The 18,974-nt window shown below is 37.8% G+C and overlaps 5 protein-coding genes and 1 pseudogene across 5 annotated transcripts; 2 read left to right on the top strand and 4 right to left on the bottom strand.

Moving 5' to 3' along the window:
- LOC18777758 (50S ribosomal protein L11, chloroplastic) lies at nt 3,162-5,100 on the bottom strand. The gene is made up of 4 exons (XM_007209499.2): nt 4,766-5,100; nt 4,517-4,689; nt 4,360-4,423; nt 3,162-3,536 (listed from the first exon to the last, which is right to left on the bottom strand). The coding sequence occupies exons 1-4, from the start codon at nt 5,001-5,003 to the stop codon at nt 3,325-3,327; spliced, it is 687 nt and encodes a 228-aa protein (XP_007209561.1). The 5' UTR covers nt 5,004-5,100; the 3' UTR covers nt 3,162-3,324.
- On the top strand, nt 6,789-7,628 carry LOC18777356 (putative RING-H2 finger protein ATL61). Its single transcript, XM_007210888.2, has one exon. The coding sequence runs from the start codon at nt 6,827-6,829 to the stop codon at nt 7,403-7,405; it is 579 nt and encodes a 192-aa protein (XP_007210950.1). The 5' UTR covers nt 6,789-6,826; the 3' UTR covers nt 7,406-7,628.
- Nucleotides 7,756-8,291, bottom strand: LOC18775725 (histone H4). Its single transcript, XM_007210481.2, has one exon. It carries the CDS (start codon nt 8,218-8,220, stop codon nt 7,909-7,911), a length of 312 nt encoding a protein of 103 aa, XP_007210543.1. The 5' UTR covers nt 8,221-8,291; the 3' UTR covers nt 7,756-7,908.
- LOC18775953 (beta-carotene hydroxylase 2, chloroplastic) lies at nt 9,315-10,237 on the top strand. Its single transcript, XM_020564420.1, has 4 exons — nt 9,315-9,652; nt 9,749-9,808; nt 9,929-9,996; nt 10,185-10,237. The coding sequence occupies exons 1-4, from the start codon at nt 9,425-9,427 to the stop codon at nt 10,222-10,224; spliced, it is 396 nt and encodes a 131-aa protein (XP_020420009.1). The 5' UTR covers nt 9,315-9,424; the 3' UTR covers nt 10,225-10,237.
- On the bottom strand, nt 10,652-14,197 carry LOC18776956 (subtilisin-like protease SBT3.9). Its single transcript, XM_020564419.1, has 10 exons — nt 13,909-14,197; nt 13,741-13,832; nt 13,532-13,629; nt 13,303-13,455; nt 12,569-13,233; nt 12,394-12,485; nt 12,070-12,309; nt 11,875-11,989; nt 11,558-11,750; nt 10,652-11,469 (listed from the first exon to the last, which is right to left on the bottom strand). The coding sequence occupies exons 1-10, from the start codon at nt 14,110-14,112 to the stop codon at nt 10,904-10,906; spliced, it is 2,418 nt and encodes an 805-aa protein (XP_020420008.1). The 5' UTR covers nt 14,113-14,197; the 3' UTR covers nt 10,652-10,903.
- Nucleotides 14,968-18,730, bottom strand: LOC18777534 (annotated as a pseudogene).

Raw genomic sequence — 18,974 nt, 5'->3', positions numbered from 1 at the left:
CACTCAAGTCCCATGGTAGCCCACCCCACCCACTGCTCAACAAATACCCTCTCTTTTCTCCCTCTTCTTCCCTTCTATCAATTAGTTTCAACATAAATTAAAGAGGAGTAGAACATAAAATGAAGATAAATTATTAAATTAATAAAATAATTTTGGGGCTGTTAATTTATAGGTGGGTAGGCTACGGTGGTTTGAGAAGGTGAGTGGTGGGGAGGGGGAGGGGGAGCCGCTGGGTTAGGCAAGAGAGAGAGAGAGGTAAAAAGTGTGTGATTGGGGAGGGTTTACTTGCTAAGCAGTGGGTGAGGAAGGAGGGAGGGAGGGGGGTCTGGGAGTTTGTTAAATATGGGAGAGGAGAGCGGGGCTGTTGTAGGTTGGGGAAGGGATGCATTGGGTTTGGGGTAAGATGTTTTTAATGATTTTATTTATGAATTCTAGGGACAAAATTGAAATATTGACCCAAAATTTTAGTGGATGGGTGAACAAATAAAATTTTGGGGTGTATTTGGAACGTTTTGACGGAAAATTAGACAGAAGTATATAGAGGTGTCACATTAACACTAAAACTGAAGTTTGGGTGGTAAATAGTTAAATTTTATTATTTTGGGTGGTAAATACGCACACTCTTAATAGTTTATGTGGTATTTATGAAAATTTCCCTCTTAATTATAATTATTAATTATTAATTATATCCACTGAGCAGACGACATTCATAATCCTATTTGAATTAGTTTCTGGTCGGCCCATGAAGACTAAAAAAACTCACTTAAACAGTAGGTGTATACTTCACTTCCTTTGTTTTCTTTTCTTTTTTTGATAAGTTTGTTTTGTTTTCTTTAGCTTAATATATCTGTCTTTCTCAGTTTGTTTAATCACAAAATCTTTCATATTCTAGGCAAATGAAAAAACATCATAATATATGACATGTTGCAAATAGTTCAAAAGTTAAATTAATTTGTTATTTTGATTAACTTAGGGCCTATTTGATAACTATTTCAATTTTATTTTGTAGTTTTCATTTTTTGTGCTATAATATAGAGGAAAAAGAAGGAGAATGAAAGTGAGAATGAGAGTGGACATGAGATTGAGACGGAAGATGAGAGAGATGAGTAGCAAAAGTGAAAACAAAATTTAAAAACTGAAATCTATTTGAAATTGCTTTCACTTTTATTACTCCTCCCTCCCTTCCATCCTCTCTCTCAATCTCATCCTCACTTCTATTCTCCCTCTTATTTTCCTTTATACTCTAGCACAAAAAATTAAAACTAAAAGCTCAAATTAAAATGATTATCAAACGGGCCCTTAACATGTTCTTGTAGTGCTCGTGTTATTTTCCTGGATTAAAATTTGAGGTTTAATAATTTGGAGTTTACGAGTTTCGGAATTTGAATGTACAGCCAAAATTGATGAAACATCGATTTTTTGCTTCAAAATAAAAAAAAGGAAAAAAACAGGAGCTGCCATCAAACAATGGTAAATAGCACATTAGAATTGGATTGCATTAACTAAAAACACTAACTTGTGAAGTGTCGTCGGACATCTTGAATAATCTTAAAGCATAAGTATGCACGGCTACAATAAGGATAATCATTAAAGAAAGACATAATCCTAACACAAGTAGTAATAATAGGGGTGATTCACTATTATACTTAATATAAGGGCCCAAATTATAAAAATATCTCATATAAAATTGACTTTAGAAACACACTCAAAGCCCATTTACAACGTAACAAAGAGGCTTTTAACTTCTTATAAATTACAAAACTGCCATCAATTTCTTAAAACAAGCCCTACCCCAAAATCTCAGGAAAAATACCCAAAACACTCAATAGGGCATTAAAGTAATTTAATAATCAATATTAAATTCAATAAGGCTAACTGTCATTTTGGGGGTTTTTTTGAGTTTGTTTATAAAAATTCAATAATATATAATTTATTTATAATATTAGTGCTAAAAATAGGTACATCACTAAATATCTCTAATAGTAATCATCTTTCCTGAAAACTCTTACTCTCCACAACATGAGGATGAATAGTCCCTTTTTTTATCAAGAAGAAGCGTTATTTTTTTTTTTTTTTCGGGATGTCAATGGCACAATAATTAAAATAGTAACACAAAAAGAATATAAAAGAAAGCAACCTGGCGAGGACAATTGAGCAAGACGATCGAGAAAAGTAACACTAATGGACGACACCGAAGTTTCCACCAGGAGTGTGTATGTATCTATAAAAATACTTGGGTGTTTGGTTGTTGGATATGACCGTCACATACGGGTTAATCGTTTTATTAATTCTTAAATTTTGACTCAATTTGTATTTAAGTACCTCAATTTTTCAACATGGTTCTCGTGGTCCTTAAACTTTAATTTCTTTTGGACAAATGGTCCTACCGTCAATTTTGTTAACCTTTTATATTAAATGCAGGGGCAAAATGGTAATTTTATATTAAAACAAAAAATATGAATAAAAAATAATATCTTTTAAATAACAATAAAAGAAAATTCAATAAAAAATAAATAAAAAAAAAGGAAGAAAAATTAAGTTTTGGGGGAGTAGAAATCCGGATAGAGAGGGAGAGAGAGAGTTTAATTTTAATTTTTTAGTGTTTTTAATTTTTAATTTATATTTTAATCAATTTTGATACAAAAAAACTATTTTGCCCCTGCACTTAACAGAAAAATTAACAAAATTGACGGCAAGACCATTTGTCCTAACGAAACTAAAGTTAAAGGACCACGGGAATCATTTTTGAAATTGAGGTACTCAAATGCAAATCGAGTTTACATTCAGGAACTAATAAAACGATTAACCCATTTATAAAAATACTTGGGCGTTTGGTTGTTGGATATGACCGTCACGTTTAGAGTACAACATCACCGTTATAATGACACCGAAAAATTTGTTGTGTATTGAAAAGGAAGAAAATTCATTCTATCTGCCACATTATTATTCGACATTTGACATTATGAGGCTGAGTAATACGGCATCACCTAACATAGTCATAGTCCATAATCACAGACTGCTTGAAATTGAAGTCGCCTTCCTTTTATCTTCAATTTGATTATGGATATAATCAATAGAAGTAAAGACAAATAATTGTGATTAAGCATCAGATTCAACCCCCCCAAAAAAAAAAGTAAAAAGATGATAAGAGGAGAAACAAGAGTAAAGAATACAAGGATGAAGAATTTATAACCAACCACCAAAAATGGAGGTGATAGTTTTTACATACTGACTTCCCATCAGTCCTCTACTAACTTACAACAAATATGATTTTAAGAACAAAGCCTAATAATCAAGGAAACAAAATGTTGAAGGCAGCACACACTACAGCAGAACTTCCTTCTTTTTCGGTTCTAGAACAGGAGGATCGACGTCGATCCCCATATTAGCTGCAGTGCCTGCTATAATTCTCATTGCTGATTCTATAGTTGTGCAATTCAAGTCTGGCAGCTTTTCTTGTGCAATTGTACGCAACTGATCAATGGTGACCTTTCCCACCTTCTCCAGCTGTGGGTCTTTTGAACCTTTCTCCACTCCTACATACCACCCAGCACAGATAAACAAATATTCTACTATTATGCTAATCAAATACTGGCAAGGAATAGCATTTAATTAATCAACAAAAAGATTGTTATGTGGTTGCTCCTATTATGAACATATCTAAAATGACAAACTATAACAACCATCCAAACTATTTCAGCCTTTCCAGATTGTGATAATTCTCAAAACAGTGGCCAAGACTCCATGAGGAGCATATGTGACAGATGTAATCAAAACCAATTATCATACTGATTGAAGTAAATAACTATCATATTGTGCATAAAAGTAAGCATTCCAATTTTCCTGAGTTTTATCCTTAGATCTGCAGCATTCTGGAAATCGTTTTAAAACCTCATCTACGATTCACTCCAGCAATTATGGTAACTACTCAAGTCTATGGCTCAATGGCAGGAGATACTATGCCAAACTAATTCGCAGATGAAAACTCAATGGCCAATTCATGATGGCAGACTATACAGACCTCGCATTAATAAATAATGTGAAGTGGGTCACCCATGCATATCATTCATTCACGCCACCTTAAATCTTTTTAACTTGAAACAATTTCCTTTTATTTTTTTAAATTCTGTCAGTTGATAAAATATGACCTGAAATCAATTTGTGAGTACAAAAATACAAACTAAGCCTAGCACAAGAATATTGGGTAAGATATCCATTGGATTGGATGAGCACCAATTAGCAAATTAACATGGTAAGACATCTTCCAATACAATCAAATGCCATTGTTTAAGCAATATTCAGAGAACCAACAACAAACACTTAGAGAGCAAAATGAAAGAACAGAAAAAAAGCATATACCTGCGGCCTTAAGCAGCAAAACCGAAGCAGGTGGGGTCTTCAATATGAAAGTGAAACTCTTATCCTGGCATCAAAAATTCTGATAACATAGTCAAAATCTTTCAAACATTAACCAAGATAACGAACAATTTATACCAAAAACGCAACACAGACTAACATCATAGACGGTGATTTCAACTGGAATGACATAACCAGCCTTGTCCGCTGTCCTGGCATTGTAATCCTTACAAAAAGCCATGATATTGACACCCTTAGAACCCAGAGCAGGGCCAACTGGTGGAGCGGGTGTGGCCTTTCCGGCCTCCAATGCCAGCTTTATCATTCCAATCACTGCAAAAGAGAAAACCCATTAAGGAAATGAGTTGGAATTTGTTGAAGACGAAGCAGAAAAGTGAATCTGAAATACCCTTCTTGGATTTTCCACCGGGCTTGGCTTTTGGGGGAGCCATGGCGATGACACTGAGACGTCTCCGAGTTTGGAATTGCAGGGACGTGTTGAGGTTTGAAGAGAACAAGCTGCTTATGCTTATGGGAGAGCCCCAAAGCGAAGAAGAGAGCTGACTTTTCACATTGTTTGGGTTGCTGCTCTTCTTTGAAGAGAAAGAGGAAAGGACATGGTGACAGGAAGACACGGAGGACGCCATGGCAGAGGTTTGAGTCACTGAGTCTCAGCTCAAAGGCAAAGTTTTGGATAGAACCCAGTCTCCCCTATCTTCCAAGAGACGACCTCCGTCTCTACAAGGAAAGAAAACGACGTCGTAATTTTAGGTTGGGCCATAGCCTGTAACCTGTCCAAAATGATAGTACAGTTAGCCCATGAGGCATGAACAATTGGGCCACCTTCTGTTGAACCCAAACTCAACCTCCCTTGACAGTCCAATAGTGGATGTAAGGCTCATATGCAAAATTCTATCGTGAGGGTGTGGACCCTTTATGTACACTTTCATAATAGTCACATGATCGTTTCGTGAAACTTAAGTGAAGTTATTATTCAGATGAATTATGTGGCTTATATGAAAGTCCACATTTATGATCCATATATGACATCCTCACCTTAGAACAACTCGAACTCATATAGCATTGTTTAAAAAAATAAACTTCTATGTCATAGGTGTATATTTTTATTTTTTATCTCTCTCATTACGTAATTTAGTATGCGATAAAAAAGATACATACACAAGGTATATGCACCAATGACAAAGAAGTTTGTCTCTTTTCATAAAGTAGAAATTATCACATGACAAGAACTTAAAAAGAGTATCGATATGAGAGTTGCTATGAATTAATTACCCTAAAGGAACAAAGCTAAGGTAGTAAAATAGCAAGCCAACACCTAGCATTGTGTGAAACAATATATGTGTGTGGGTGACTTTCAGCTATTAACGCAAACAGGGTTACGATGGCGACTGTTTTTACCCTTTTTGTTTTGTTTTTTTAAATTGTGTCATCAGTTTCACTAAACACTGTCATTTTTTAATGCTAATAAACAAATCCAACAATTAGTTTATGAGATACGTAACTTAACAGCCACTCCTTTTTAGTACAAAAAAGACAACACTTGCTTAGAGCATCTCCAACTGATATGTCAAAAGTGTTATATAATCCAATCAAATTGTCAAAGCTGATGTGGAATGAAGGCTAGAGGTTCAACTGTTACTTTTGACATCCCAAAAGTAAGATGTCAAATAAATATTTTATTATTTTTTTAAAATTTGACTGTTACAATAATTATTTATTTATTATATCGAATGGAATGTAAAACTGTATAAATGTCAAATTATTACATCAGCCATCAAATTTAAATTTGATGTCATCTCCCTTGGAGATGCTATTATGCCTGCTGTTTTGACTTTGAACCGATCGGCAAGCAATCAATATCAGACTTTTCATATATTCTTCTCCTAACCGCATTTCATAAGTCTAGTGCAGTTAGAATAGTCCCTCAATTCAGGTTAGTCTTCGGAAGGACCCAAAAGTTCGTGACTCCTAATATATTATACTTCACATGATGACTTGTTCTTTTCGTCGTCGCCGTCGTTCTTGAATACCTGCTGAGTGCCGTGCAATTACTAGTGGGGCTCATTATTCAATTTCATGGGGACTGATTGTTTTTTAACTAAAGTCTATTATTTTATTTCCACAAGGAAGAAGAGACCAAGAACAGTTAGAACTCGACCATGACTAGTTTTACAGACCGAGTCAAGTATCAAACTTGGTGTGCACTTGACACTCATCAAGTATCAAAATGGGTCTGCAGAATTGATCTTATCTTATACTCGACAAAATTATGGCGAAAATGACACGGGCGACCTAGTGATGTGGATTAAAATCAAATTATCGTCAAACATGTGATTAAGACAACTCTGAACCATGTGAGTTCATTATAATATATGCTATATAGTCATGCATCTGCTATATGTTTTGCTCAACACAACACACCTTCCATCCCTCTTTCCTTCTGTATCTCATGGGGCTCCCTTGTGTTTGTTTAAAGATGCCGAAATGGCGCATAAGCTTCAGGACACTTCTAAACCTGCTTCAATATTTCAAGGTCATGGTGATACTGGCACTTAGCCATCTGGGTCTGCTCAAGCCTTCAGAACAGATAACTGAGTCAGCTACTGACTCGCTGGAAGAACATCATCATCCGAATCCAAACAATTACGTTCTTGTGTTGGATCGTATGTGCCCGTCGATAGTCCCCGTCCCAATTCATGTTCTAACTGCATATATCAAGAGGAGGCTTCCAGTAGTGGAGTTTGGTCAAGTTCTTGAGAGATACACAAAGCATGCAGGTGAGGACACAGTGTGCTATATATGCTTGGAGTACATAGAGGGAAGCCATGAGGTGAGGGAACAGTGCAACTGTGATCATGTGTTTCATAGGGAGTGTCTAGATAGTTGGGTTAACCAGGGCCAGCTGACCTGCCCTTTGTGCAGAGCTATGTTGTTTTCACCCAAGAGCGAAAGAACGAGCTGCGGAGGAAATCCATGGACAATGGATAGGGATGCTTACTTGGATAGGTTAGATTTCATTGTGAGATGAATAATAGTAAACTCTTGCCTGCCAAATTTCTAGTTTTGCCTTGCTTAAACTTGCTTGAGCTAGTTGAACTGGCCACTAGAGAGTTCAAAATAGACATCTCTGCAAATTATTACTTGATCTGCATATTTGTAAATTATTGTAATGATTTTAAATTCTGAGCCTAAAAGGCTGTGAAATTACATTAGTTTGAAGAAATAGTTAATCAGCCACATGTTCAAATGAACTGGCAATACTTGATGCACTGAACTTGCATCAGGCAAACCAACGAACACCTTGCCTACAATCACAAATGGGTTTGGTTCAAAAACAAATAAATCTTCTCAGAAACTGGTAAAAATCAACAAAAAATGTATATCAAAAGTCTATATATTCATTGACTGAAGCAGAACAAGCTTAAAAATCATGCCATTACAGATTCAAAAACCATCAAACACTTTGTTCGCTCATAACAAGTTTTACAAAAGCCCCAAATCAAAGAAGGGATTTGATTACATATGCTAGATTTAACCTCCGAAACCATAGAGGGTTCGTCCCTGCCTCTTGAGAGCATAGACCACATCCATGGCAGTCACCGTCTTCCTCCTGGCGTGCTCAGTGTAAGTCACAGCATCGCGAATCACATTCTCCAAGAAGATCTTGAGAACCCCTCTGGTTTCTTCGTAGATGAGGCCGCTGATGCGCTTCACTCCGCCTCTACGAGCAAGTCTTCGAATGGCGGGCTTGGTGATGCCTTGGATGTTATCCCTCAGCACCTTCCTGTGCCTCTTCGCCCCACCCTTTCCCAACCCTTTTCCTCCCTTTCCTCTCCCTGACATTTTCTCGGAAATTTTTTTCTGACCTCTCAAACAGTTTGATTTTGAATGTGGTGTTTTGACTAACTAGGGGAAAGGGGTTTTTATAGTGGGGAGCGATCTTTGAATTTTTGCTTTGCCGCTTCTGTTTGAGTTTTTTCTGCGCGGATTTTTGTGAATTTCAAGTGAGACGTTGGATTGAAACTTATCGACGGCTGGGCCGGTCGGTCCGCGTGAGTGGCATTGTCTTAACTGAACGGTTGATTATGGGTCATCTGACGGCTGAGACGAGATACTAAAAGAGAACCTGGATCACACGCAAATGTGGTTTTGCGGCTGACGAATTCAATCTTAAATTTAGTTTATTATTATTCTTTGGCTTTTTATCATAAATCGTCAAAGACATTTGCAAAACTATCAGATTACATTTTTAAAGTCTTTTTGTATCAGTTATGGTTCCTAACGCTAATATAAGTACTCTTAAATAGTTTTTCTATCAAAAAAACTGTTAAATATAAAGATATAATCGTAAAATCAATCCAAATTTATATAATATATACTAGCCTCTCTGCACGCTCTTCTGCGCCTGCGAGAGGCTTTTTTTAAAAAAAATTTAAATTTATTTTAGAATTAAAAAAGATAATGGATAGTTGTATTCCATAAAAATAGGATCCATTATCTGAATTTTCTTTTTTTTTTAATTTTTTTAATATGAAAAATTGTGAATTTACCATATTATCCTCATTTAATTAATAATTTTAATTCTTAATGTTTGCATTAACCAAGGGCATTTTCTGGTATTTTGAATGTTTCACCATTCTCTGCCTTTTGCTTTATATATATAGATATATATTTTTTAATTTCCTTCCCTTCTCTCGTTCTTTCTTCTCCTCCTTTCTTTCTTGTCTTCTTCTTCTTTCTCTTCGCCAGATTCCTTGAGGATGGTTATGAGACTCTCTCAAGTTTGCAGACAGAAAGTTGTGGTGTCTGTTCACTTCAATTCGACCCATCCTCAAGTCAATCTCTCTATCTCTCCCTCGCTCTGAAGTTCTTCCATGGCGGCTGGGCACTTCGTCGCCACAACCCCCAAACCCATCCGTCTCATCCAATCCTCATACCTCCTCGCAAAACCCAACCTAACTATCTTCTTCCCACCTTCGAATCTTCGCCACCAAAAATCAGCAATTCATTATAGGGCTCGAAGGAAGCTCTGTTTCACTATGTCGTCATGGAGGACCAAAAGCAGAGTACCCATCTTGAGAATTGCACAGAAAGAGCCCAAGAGGCTGCTGATTCTCAGAACCCAATTGTAATACCGTCCGTACGTGTGGCTGAGAAGTTGTCCAGGAAGAAATCGGAGAGGTTCACTTATCTTGTTGCTGCGGTGATGTCCAGTTTTGGTATTACTTCCATGGCTGTCATGGCTGTTTATTACAGATTTTACTGGCAAATGGAGGTAACCAATTTCTCTCTGCTCTCTAAACCACAAAAGTTACGAACTTTATCTTCTCTGGTTGAGTTTTTGAATTGGGTGATTTTGTTTTCTGTGTAGGGTGGGAATGTGCCTTTGTCTGAAATGTTGGGTACATTTGCTCTATCTGTTGGTGCTGCTGTAAGTTCACTGACAACATCTCAATTGGAGAAACTTAATTAAATTAAATTGATTTTGAAGTTTTTTTCTTTACACTGAAAACTACTAAATCGATTTGGATTTTATATATGTATATTTTAGGTGGGAATGGAGTTTTGGGCAAGATGGGCTCATAAAGCTCTCTGGCACGCTTATGGCATATGCACGAGGTTTGCTTCGAATTTTGCTACTTTTTATTATCTCTTTGATGCCAACTCCTCAAAATTTTGTTTCTTTTCGTTCACTGGGAAACCAGCAATGAAAGAAACATGACAAGCTTGAGTTTTTATGTTGTTTTTCCATTTAGTTTCTTAGCAACCAATCAGTGTTTGATATTTGATATGAACTTTAATTGCAGTCTCACCACACAGACCCAGAGAAGGTCCATTCGAGCTTAACGATGGACTGAAACAGAGAAAGAAGATATAAGGAATCTGGTGGAGAAAAAGAAGAAGAAGAAAAAGAAAGAAAGAAAGAAGGAGAGAGGGAAATGAAATAAATAAATAATAAATATTTTTTTTTATAATTTTGGATTGATTTGACGATTATATTCCTAGGTTTAATAGATTTTTTAATGGAGGGATTATTTAAGAGCACCTATATTAACGTTAGGGACCATGCGTGATACAAAAAAAACTTTAAGAATGCAATCTGATAGTTTCGTAAACATCAGGGATGTTTTGTGATAAAAAGCCTTATTATTATTATTATTATTTGGGTCCACGAGATTGGAGTTTATTACACTAGATATAATTTGCACAAATATTAAAAGAGTGATCAATGATGCTCTTGTCACATGCTTTAAGGTTCGAATATCTTAATTTATTTTACCAAAAATTGGAATTTAATTGTATTCAATATCAATTGAGTTGAATTTTTTATATGTACAATCAAGCACAATACCTCGGGTGCAAATTTGTATGCTCTCGACCGTTTGATTTATCATCCATACACCAAAATATGATCTATGCTGGTCCAAACCCTACCTTTTGAAATTCATGATGTCCATGATTGGAACATATTGGAGCAATTTAAAATCTTACAAGTTGTTATTTCATATTTGATTTCCCAGAGATCTCATACATCATTATATGATTCAAATCCGATCACACGAATTGCTATGGGGCTCCTGACAAGATGCTCTCCATCTGTCCATGTTAGGCTCCCAAACTTGTAATCTCCATGCAACTTTTGAGTTGTGAAGAAGATGACTTTGAAGGGAAGAATTTGAGTGGTTATATTGAAACTTAAAGTTTGAGGCTCAACTGTCATTTTTATGCCAGGAGGAGCCTGCACCAATGCCTTGTACTTTGAGTTTATGTGCCCCACATTTGTCACTGTTCTTGTCACAGTTGCTGTCCTTTTGAGGTTTGGAATTGTGATGGAAGGGAGGTTGAGGTTCACCCCATTGGTTTTTGTTATGCAGTTTATATTGGTCTTGGCTAATCTGGTAATTGAGGCAATGCTGTAACCAAGGGAGCAGAGAAATTTGATGTAATCTTCTGTACTAGCATCGAAAATGAGCCCCGGATCGATTGCCTTGTTGGGATCAACATGGCCACCGCCTATGTCAAAAGGGTCAGCTTCCTTGCGGGTTAGGCCTTCGGCTGAAATGCTTGTTCCATCTGTTCCAGTCTGGGAAGCTGCAAGAGTTAAGTGGTTAGTGTAAGTTGTAGATGAGCACGGACTTTAGTTTTCACTGTAAAAATAGATGTTTTGGTTTTGACTTGCCAGTGGTGACTAGAGCTGATTTTATTGCTGAAGGAGACCAATTTGGATGTGCAGATTTGATGAGAGCTGCTATCCCTGCAACATGAGGGCATGCCATTGAAGTTCCTGATAGCAGCGCATAACCGTTGCTATGTTTTGTGTCACGTGGTCGAAATGCAGCTATGATGTCTACGCCCGGTGCAGCTATGTCAGGCTATGTCCATTGATCAAGCATTGTATAAAAAAACAAGGTCATAATTAAATAACGCAGATATGAAGAGAAAGTAAACATAGTATTTGATATGTGTGTCTGTTTTTGATATGATTAGTACTGTTACCTTCAGAACTTCTGGTGTCATGGAACTAGGTCCTCTAGCTGAGAAAGAGGCAACTCGAGGAGAGGCCCATTTCCCAATAACAGTTTTTGGGTCACTGAGCTTTGCAATTGGAAACCTTCATAGCCACAGTAAACAACTCAATTTTGTATCATATGTGTACACTTAAATGTTTTCTCCATCTTCTTATGTTCTTACCGTGCTTTTCTGATGTAGGAAAGTATTTGTGTCCCTACTTCATAACCTACTCTGATGCATGGAATATCGCATGACGCGAGCCCATCATTGGGAAACTGCGCAAATATCAGTCCAACCCCTCCGGCTTCCTGCACGGTGTTTGATGCAGACTCTATGTCCTGCTGATCTGATTTTGAGAAACAAAGTACTATTTTCCCTGAGGCTAATGTTGCATTGAGACTTCCAGGCTGACAATCCTTGCTTGAAGTAAAATGGAAGATTGTGACACACAGCACATGCAAAGATAAATTAAGATATTAATCAAAAGGAAAGAAGAGTTCTCACGCTGAATCATTTGTCCGGTCTAAAGCTATGCGTTCGGAGTATATGATGCCAACAAATCCATGCTTATGTTTTTCAATGTCAATAGATTGGCCCTGCAACAGACAGCCATTGCAAGAAATCTTAAGTGACTGCTTTATTTTTCCGATTTTTCATTCCAAGGATGAGTTAGCTTTACCCAAAGAGTGTGGTTATTTCCAAGTGTAATGGCTGTTGGGAAGACCCTGTCTATTGTGGTGGCTGCTACAGTTATGAGCCATGGTGCAGTGTTCACAATGGTTTGTGAGATAGGGCCATCATTTCCTGCTGAGCAAACAACTGTAATCCCTTTTGTGGTTGCATGGAAGGAACCAATTGCAATTGAATCACGCTGATCAACGTAAGAGAACAAAGGAGTCACATTGCCTACAGAAAGAGATAGGATGTCCACGCCATCATGAATGGCCTTGTCAAATGCCTTTAGAAGATCAGCATCAGTGCATCCTTCAAAGGCCCAGCAAGCCTTGTAAATTGCTAAGTGAGCAAGAGGTGCTCCTCCTCTGGCTAACCCTGAAGCTAGTCCTCTGTAGTTGGCTCTCTTGACAAAGTAGCCAGCTGCTGTGGAAGCTGTATGAGTGCCATGTCCAATTCCATCCCTTGGTGACCGAAAGTCCACCACAGTGTTGGTTCTGTTAAGATTTTTAAAATGTTCAATTGCGCCTTTTCTAAACCAGCGAGCACCAATAATTTTTCGGTTGCAGTTGGTGGAGTTAAAGTGCTCTCCCTGCTGACAAATTCCTTTCCAATGTGTTGGGATAGGATCCATGCCTTCATCATTAAAACTTTTAGACTCTGGCCAAACACCTGCATATATTCAAATTTGTGTTCAAGTACAGTTTGAAGCGTACTAGTATTTATAATAGGGGATGTTACCTGAATCTATTAAACCAATGATAGTTCCTTTGCCCATGCTCTTTGTTAAAAGATTTCCCGATGAGTGCTGATGGATCCCAATAAAATCCCAACTTCTGGTAGTGTGGAGCTTGTGAATGCGATTTCGAATCACTTGGACAACTCCAGGAAACTCTGCAGCTTATGGTGTTAACAATGAATGATGATAAAATAGTATGCTCATCATGTAGTTTCTTGCTAAATACCATACCTGCAATTGCTTCTGCCTGAGATTCTGTTAACCTTGCAGCAAATCCAGAAAAGCCATGCTTATAGCTGTATATAATGGATCTATATGCAGCTTCTTTGCTTCAAAATGAAAAAAAGGAGCTTTCTTGTTATGTTTTTCTATATCTAGGAATGCAAATCATTTTGACGTTAGGACTAAAAGAATGAACAGTGTATGGAATAAAGCCAGACCTTCCTAGCAAGGTGGTTAGCATTTGATGATGAAACTTTTTTGTCGATGCAGGATCATCATTTTTTTTCTCTCCCAAATATACAATGTGCACCTGAAAAGACTCCTTGTCAAATAGCTGTGCAGAAAGAACAAAGAAAATGGAGTTGGAGCTAAAACTTTACACTCACTTCGCTTGTGGCCTCAACAAGTATTATTGAGACATGGAGATAGTGTTGAAGTAAACAAAGAGCAAGAACAACAAGAGAGTAGTTTTTTTTTGTACATATCCAGTCTCTTCTCGTTTTGGAATCCATCAAAAAATGGAAGACTCGAAAACTCTGGAAATTTTCTACAGGTATTGTGTACACTTTAAAAGCCAGCCATCCCTGCATCTGTAAATTATAATCTAATGGTCCTAATAGACATGTTAAAAGTCGAAAATCTTTTTTCTCTTGTAATATAATGCTCAATCCATGTGAGGACATCATTTTGGGTAGAAAGTTTTTCCTCAAAACTTTGAATAATTTGCTTTATCTACTTCCTCAACCTTTTCTATTGTCAACTTGAACAGTAGGGCACAAAAGCTTGGTGTGATGTGTATGCCATGGCCAAGCATAATCTTTTAGGACCTGAAAAAAAGCATGAATATTTTTCATCTTTTATTCATCTGCATTCTGCTGTGCCTTTTTTGAATATGATTTTTTAACTGCAAATACACCAACTAAAAATTATGGATTGCTTACATCTAAATATAAAAAAACTCATCTGTGAAACTCTATAATATATTATGTGTACTTCGATTGATAGTCTGTCCTCAAATGATGAAGAGTGTTAGTTGAATGATTGTGGTGCTGCACTGCACTGCATTGAAGTAGGCCCCTACCACCACGTTTATTGGACTGGCTTTTTATGAGAGCCCTGCCATGAGATTTCCAAACCCACAACTTATGAGTGGTGCTTTTGCCTTCCGTTAGTGGGACTACTTTTCTTTTTCAAGGAAAAGCAGGATTGTTTTGGGACGAAAAGCATTTCTGTAGAAACCCTATCATGTTTCAAAAAGTAAACATGACGACAGAAGAAGGTGAGTGGGAGGATGACCTTGGGAAAGTTGGGGTTGCAATTGACTTCTGTCTGTCCATTTGAGCTTGGTTCATGAATAAAAAATAATGCTAGAAAAGAAAATGCTGTTGCATCATTTTTCATATCCATATCAATTTGCCCACCACGGCACCTGGTTCTCTGTTCTTCAGTGCACTCACAAAAGATAATCAAATTCCTTGTCTACTTTCCTTGTTCATCAAGCAGACTCTCATATATTATTTTCAACTGTGCATTATATAACTAACAAATTTTGCTTACAAAAGAGAGGCAGACATTGTCTCCGGAGAGAAATGCGATTATTAGTATGTAGCCAATTTTACAGGATGAGTATGATCTATTTTCAATTGTCGTCAGTATAGGATTGTATGATCTGTGTTCTCACTGATATGGGACTTGTCACATCATGCACCCCATCACTCCAAGTCAGGCTTCCAAAAAAGTATGCTGTGTTCACTTGGTAGGTGGTGGAAACTGCTACCATGAAGGAGTTTGTCTTAACTGTGGAATTGAAAACCAATGTATCTGGTTTTACACTTACTTTAATGCCTGGTGGAGGGTCTATTTGAGCTTTATATATTGAGTTGACAGGACCAACATTTGTCACACTTCGAGTGAGTGTTATCGACTTTCTTAGATTTGGAATGGTAATGGAAGGTAGGTTCACATCCAGAATGGAAGGCGTAATAATGGGACATGCTGTGGCTTGTCCAACAAGTTGAGAGATAGCTGAGATGTTGTAGCCAACAGCACAAAGGTAGTTTATGTAGTCATCTGTTCCCATGTCATATATGAGGCCAGGGTCTGCTGCCTTGTTCAGGCTCACTAGTCCTCCTCTGTAATCAAATGGATCCGCGAGCTTCTGCAAAGTTCCTTCAGCAAATATGGGCTCTCCAAATGGATCAGTCTTCCATGCTGCAAAACAAAACAAAAAGTTTTGTAATTGTTAATGTGCTGCACCTAATGTTGAAATTGTCACCATTCAATTTTGCTACTTTACCAGCACTTGCTAATCACTTGGCCACCGAGTATAACGGTCATAGATCAACCTGTTATTACTAGTGCTGATTTGATTGCAGCAGGGGACGATGCAATGCTTTTAAAAGTGCCACAATGCCTGCAATGTGAGGAGTTGCCATTGATGTCCCTGAATGAAAGGCGAATCCTCCATCCATAACGGGATCAAAGAGAGTACTGGCTGCTAATATACTCACACTGGGTGCAGCTATATCCGGCTGTGACACAAAGCCCTAATCAGTTAACTCCAAAGTAACAGGATAAATAATAGGATGGACTAATGTTGTAGGGGATTGTACCTTCAAAATGGCTGGAGCGATTGAATTAGGCCCTTTAGCAGAGAAGTAGGCAACTTTGGTTGATACAGGCTTCCCCACCAGTGTTTTAGAAGGGATCAATTTTACTACAGGAGATCTATGTATAACACAGAATGACCTAAGTTTCACATGCTCAACAAAGAAAATTTTGATATTAAATTGATCATGGTGGTGCAAAATGAAGATACATGGTGGAACGAATGTAAAGCAGTATCTGGGTGCCAAGTTCATGGTCTACCGCAATGCATGGGAAGTCATTGCTGAATGGAGCCAAGAGATTACTAGGATGCCTTGCAATAATCACCCTAACCCCACCCTTACTTCTCACAGCGGATACAGCGCTTATTGCTTGTGCTGGCCCGGGCACTGTTGTGAAGCAAAGGACTACATTTCCGGCCACAGGTGTGTTATTAAGTGACAGGGACTCGCAGACACTGCAAGTGAATACATTTTTTTTTCAGAGAGCATTATGGTTTCATTTCCCATATCACAAACCAAATTATTCATGTAAAAAATTTCAGTTCAGTTAAAGGATAAGAGGAGAAACACTTTTTTCTTCATATAAAAAAGATGTGCAAATAAATATTACATACCCAGCTGTTGTAGGGAAGAGTTCTGGGCCCTCTGGATACACCAGACCAGTAAAACCAACCTCTTTTCCTACAAACATGGCCTGCCCCTGAAAATTTTATGATACAAACCAATTGAGAAAAAGGAAAACATGTGAATGTTGAATCCAATTAAAAAAAAGGAAGCATATTAATGACTCAATTAGACAAGTTTGCAACAAAATTTACATGAGTTACCAGTAGAGTTATGTTGTTCCCAAGCATGATGGGTGTGGGAAGGACCTGTCAATGGTGGTAGCTGCCACAGTTAAGATCCAGGATGCTACATTCCTTACTGTCTGAGCATAAGGTCCAGTATTGTCTGCAGCACAAACAACACTAATACCCTTGGCCACGGCATGGAATGAGCCTGTGGAAATTGCGTCACGCTTATCAACTTCTGCGAACTTAGGAAGGTAGTTTCCCATAGACAGTGACAACACATCAACCCCATCATAAATAGCCTCATTGAAAGCTTTCAGCATATCAGCCGCAGCACACACTGCAATTGGTGCATACCAACATGGCTTGTACACGGCCAAATGAGCCCGGGGTGCACCACCTCTAACTACTCCTAGGCCGAGGCCTTTGTAACTTGCACTGGCCACAAAGGAACCAGCAGCGGTTGTGGCAGTGTGTGTGCCATGTCCCATTGCATCTCTAGGAGACAAGAACTCTGGGAATTCAGTGGTATTGAATGGTTGTTCATTGTCAGCAAGGAAACCATCTATGAACCACTTTGCTCCTAGAAGTTTTTTGTTGCAGTCCGTTGTGGCATTGAAGTGTTCTCCTGATTCGCACCGACCCGTGTTTTGACTCTGGCCATATTCCTGTGTCAATTATACCAATGACAATCCCATCTCCCATCTTTGTGTCATGCATAAGATTGGTGGGGGAATGAGAAGAGAGGCCTAGATAATCCCAACTCCTTGTATTTTGTAATGTATGAAAGCTATTAGGCATGACATGAGCAACTCCGGGTAACTCTAAAACAAGATTGAATAGAAGGAATATACTCATTAATTATAATCAGAAAATTTTGAGGCAATATGCATTGATCAAAAGTGGTCAAAGAAAGAGTACTCAATGTAAAAGTACCTGCAATCTCCTTGGCTTCAGATTCTGTAAGCTTGGCTGCGAAACCAGAGAAGCCATGTTTATAGCTATAGACTATTGAGTCAATGGCGGCTTCTTTGCTGCAGCATAGATTCAACCACACATAATCAACAACCATTTTAGAATTTTACCACCAGAGACCAACATAAATTAAGTCATCTTCAAACATGCAAGTTTCCAAAAGCAGCATAACCATGAATGAATGAAAGCGAATTAAGCAGCCCTCACCACATCACCACACCTTTGCAATGTAGGTGGCAGACTGAAAACAAGCAAGAAAAAAAAAACCTACTTGAACAAGACTAAAATCGCAATTCAAGCTGCTTAATCAGAAGCTTAAGTGCTCTTTATGGTGAAATTGAAGTATCACGAAGTGTAAAAGTTACTGATTTGAATGAAAGTAAAACTGTAAAGGCTATATACCTCCCAACAACTGATGCCAGCATCTCATGATGTGAACCGGTTACAAGCTCAGGATCCTCATGCTGCTTCTCCCCAATATAAACTATGTGAAGCTATATATCAGACAGTAATTAGTGGTAATCCTCCATAAATTAAGAAATTAGAGAGAAACAGATTTCAAGCTTTTGAAGCAGTACTTACTCTACTCTCGGCATCAACCGGTGCAATCAGGGTGTTCTGGCCATTGAAAACTAACAAAAGACTTGCTGCCACAAATAGTAAAGCCTTGTTGCTCTCAGTTTCACCCAAAGGAAACCCATTATATCTCTCTCTCTGATAGATAAGGATTTATGAAGCTACAGCTATATAGCCTGCAGGTTTAGTACAATACCTTGTTTGTATTGTATGAATATGATTTTTCATTGTTGAATCAGGTCACCATGCAAGTAGCAGGCTTTGAAGACTAATCTAATCAAAAGAGGAGCTTCCGAACTTTTTGATTTTTGGTTCAGATATTTATTTCTTTACCTATCAATTGACATTTCAATTATGGCAGGAAAAAAAAACTATCAAATGACATTTTCACTTTGACTTTTCAATGGCCACACAAGAAAGAACAAACATAAGTATACTGGTCTCCTGCAGGGCGGCCTCTGCCTAGGACCTCCAATTTATATAAACCCCATAACTCAAAAA

The sequence above is a fragment of the Prunus persica genome, chromosome G5 (genome assembly GCF_000346465.2).
Source record: "Prunus persica cultivar Lovell chromosome G5, Prunus_persica_NCBIv2, whole genome shotgun sequence".
Classification (NCBI taxonomy): Eukaryota; Viridiplantae; Streptophyta; class Magnoliopsida; order Rosales; family Rosaceae; genus Prunus; species Prunus persica.
This window is presented reverse-complemented; position numbering and strand designations above follow the sequence as displayed.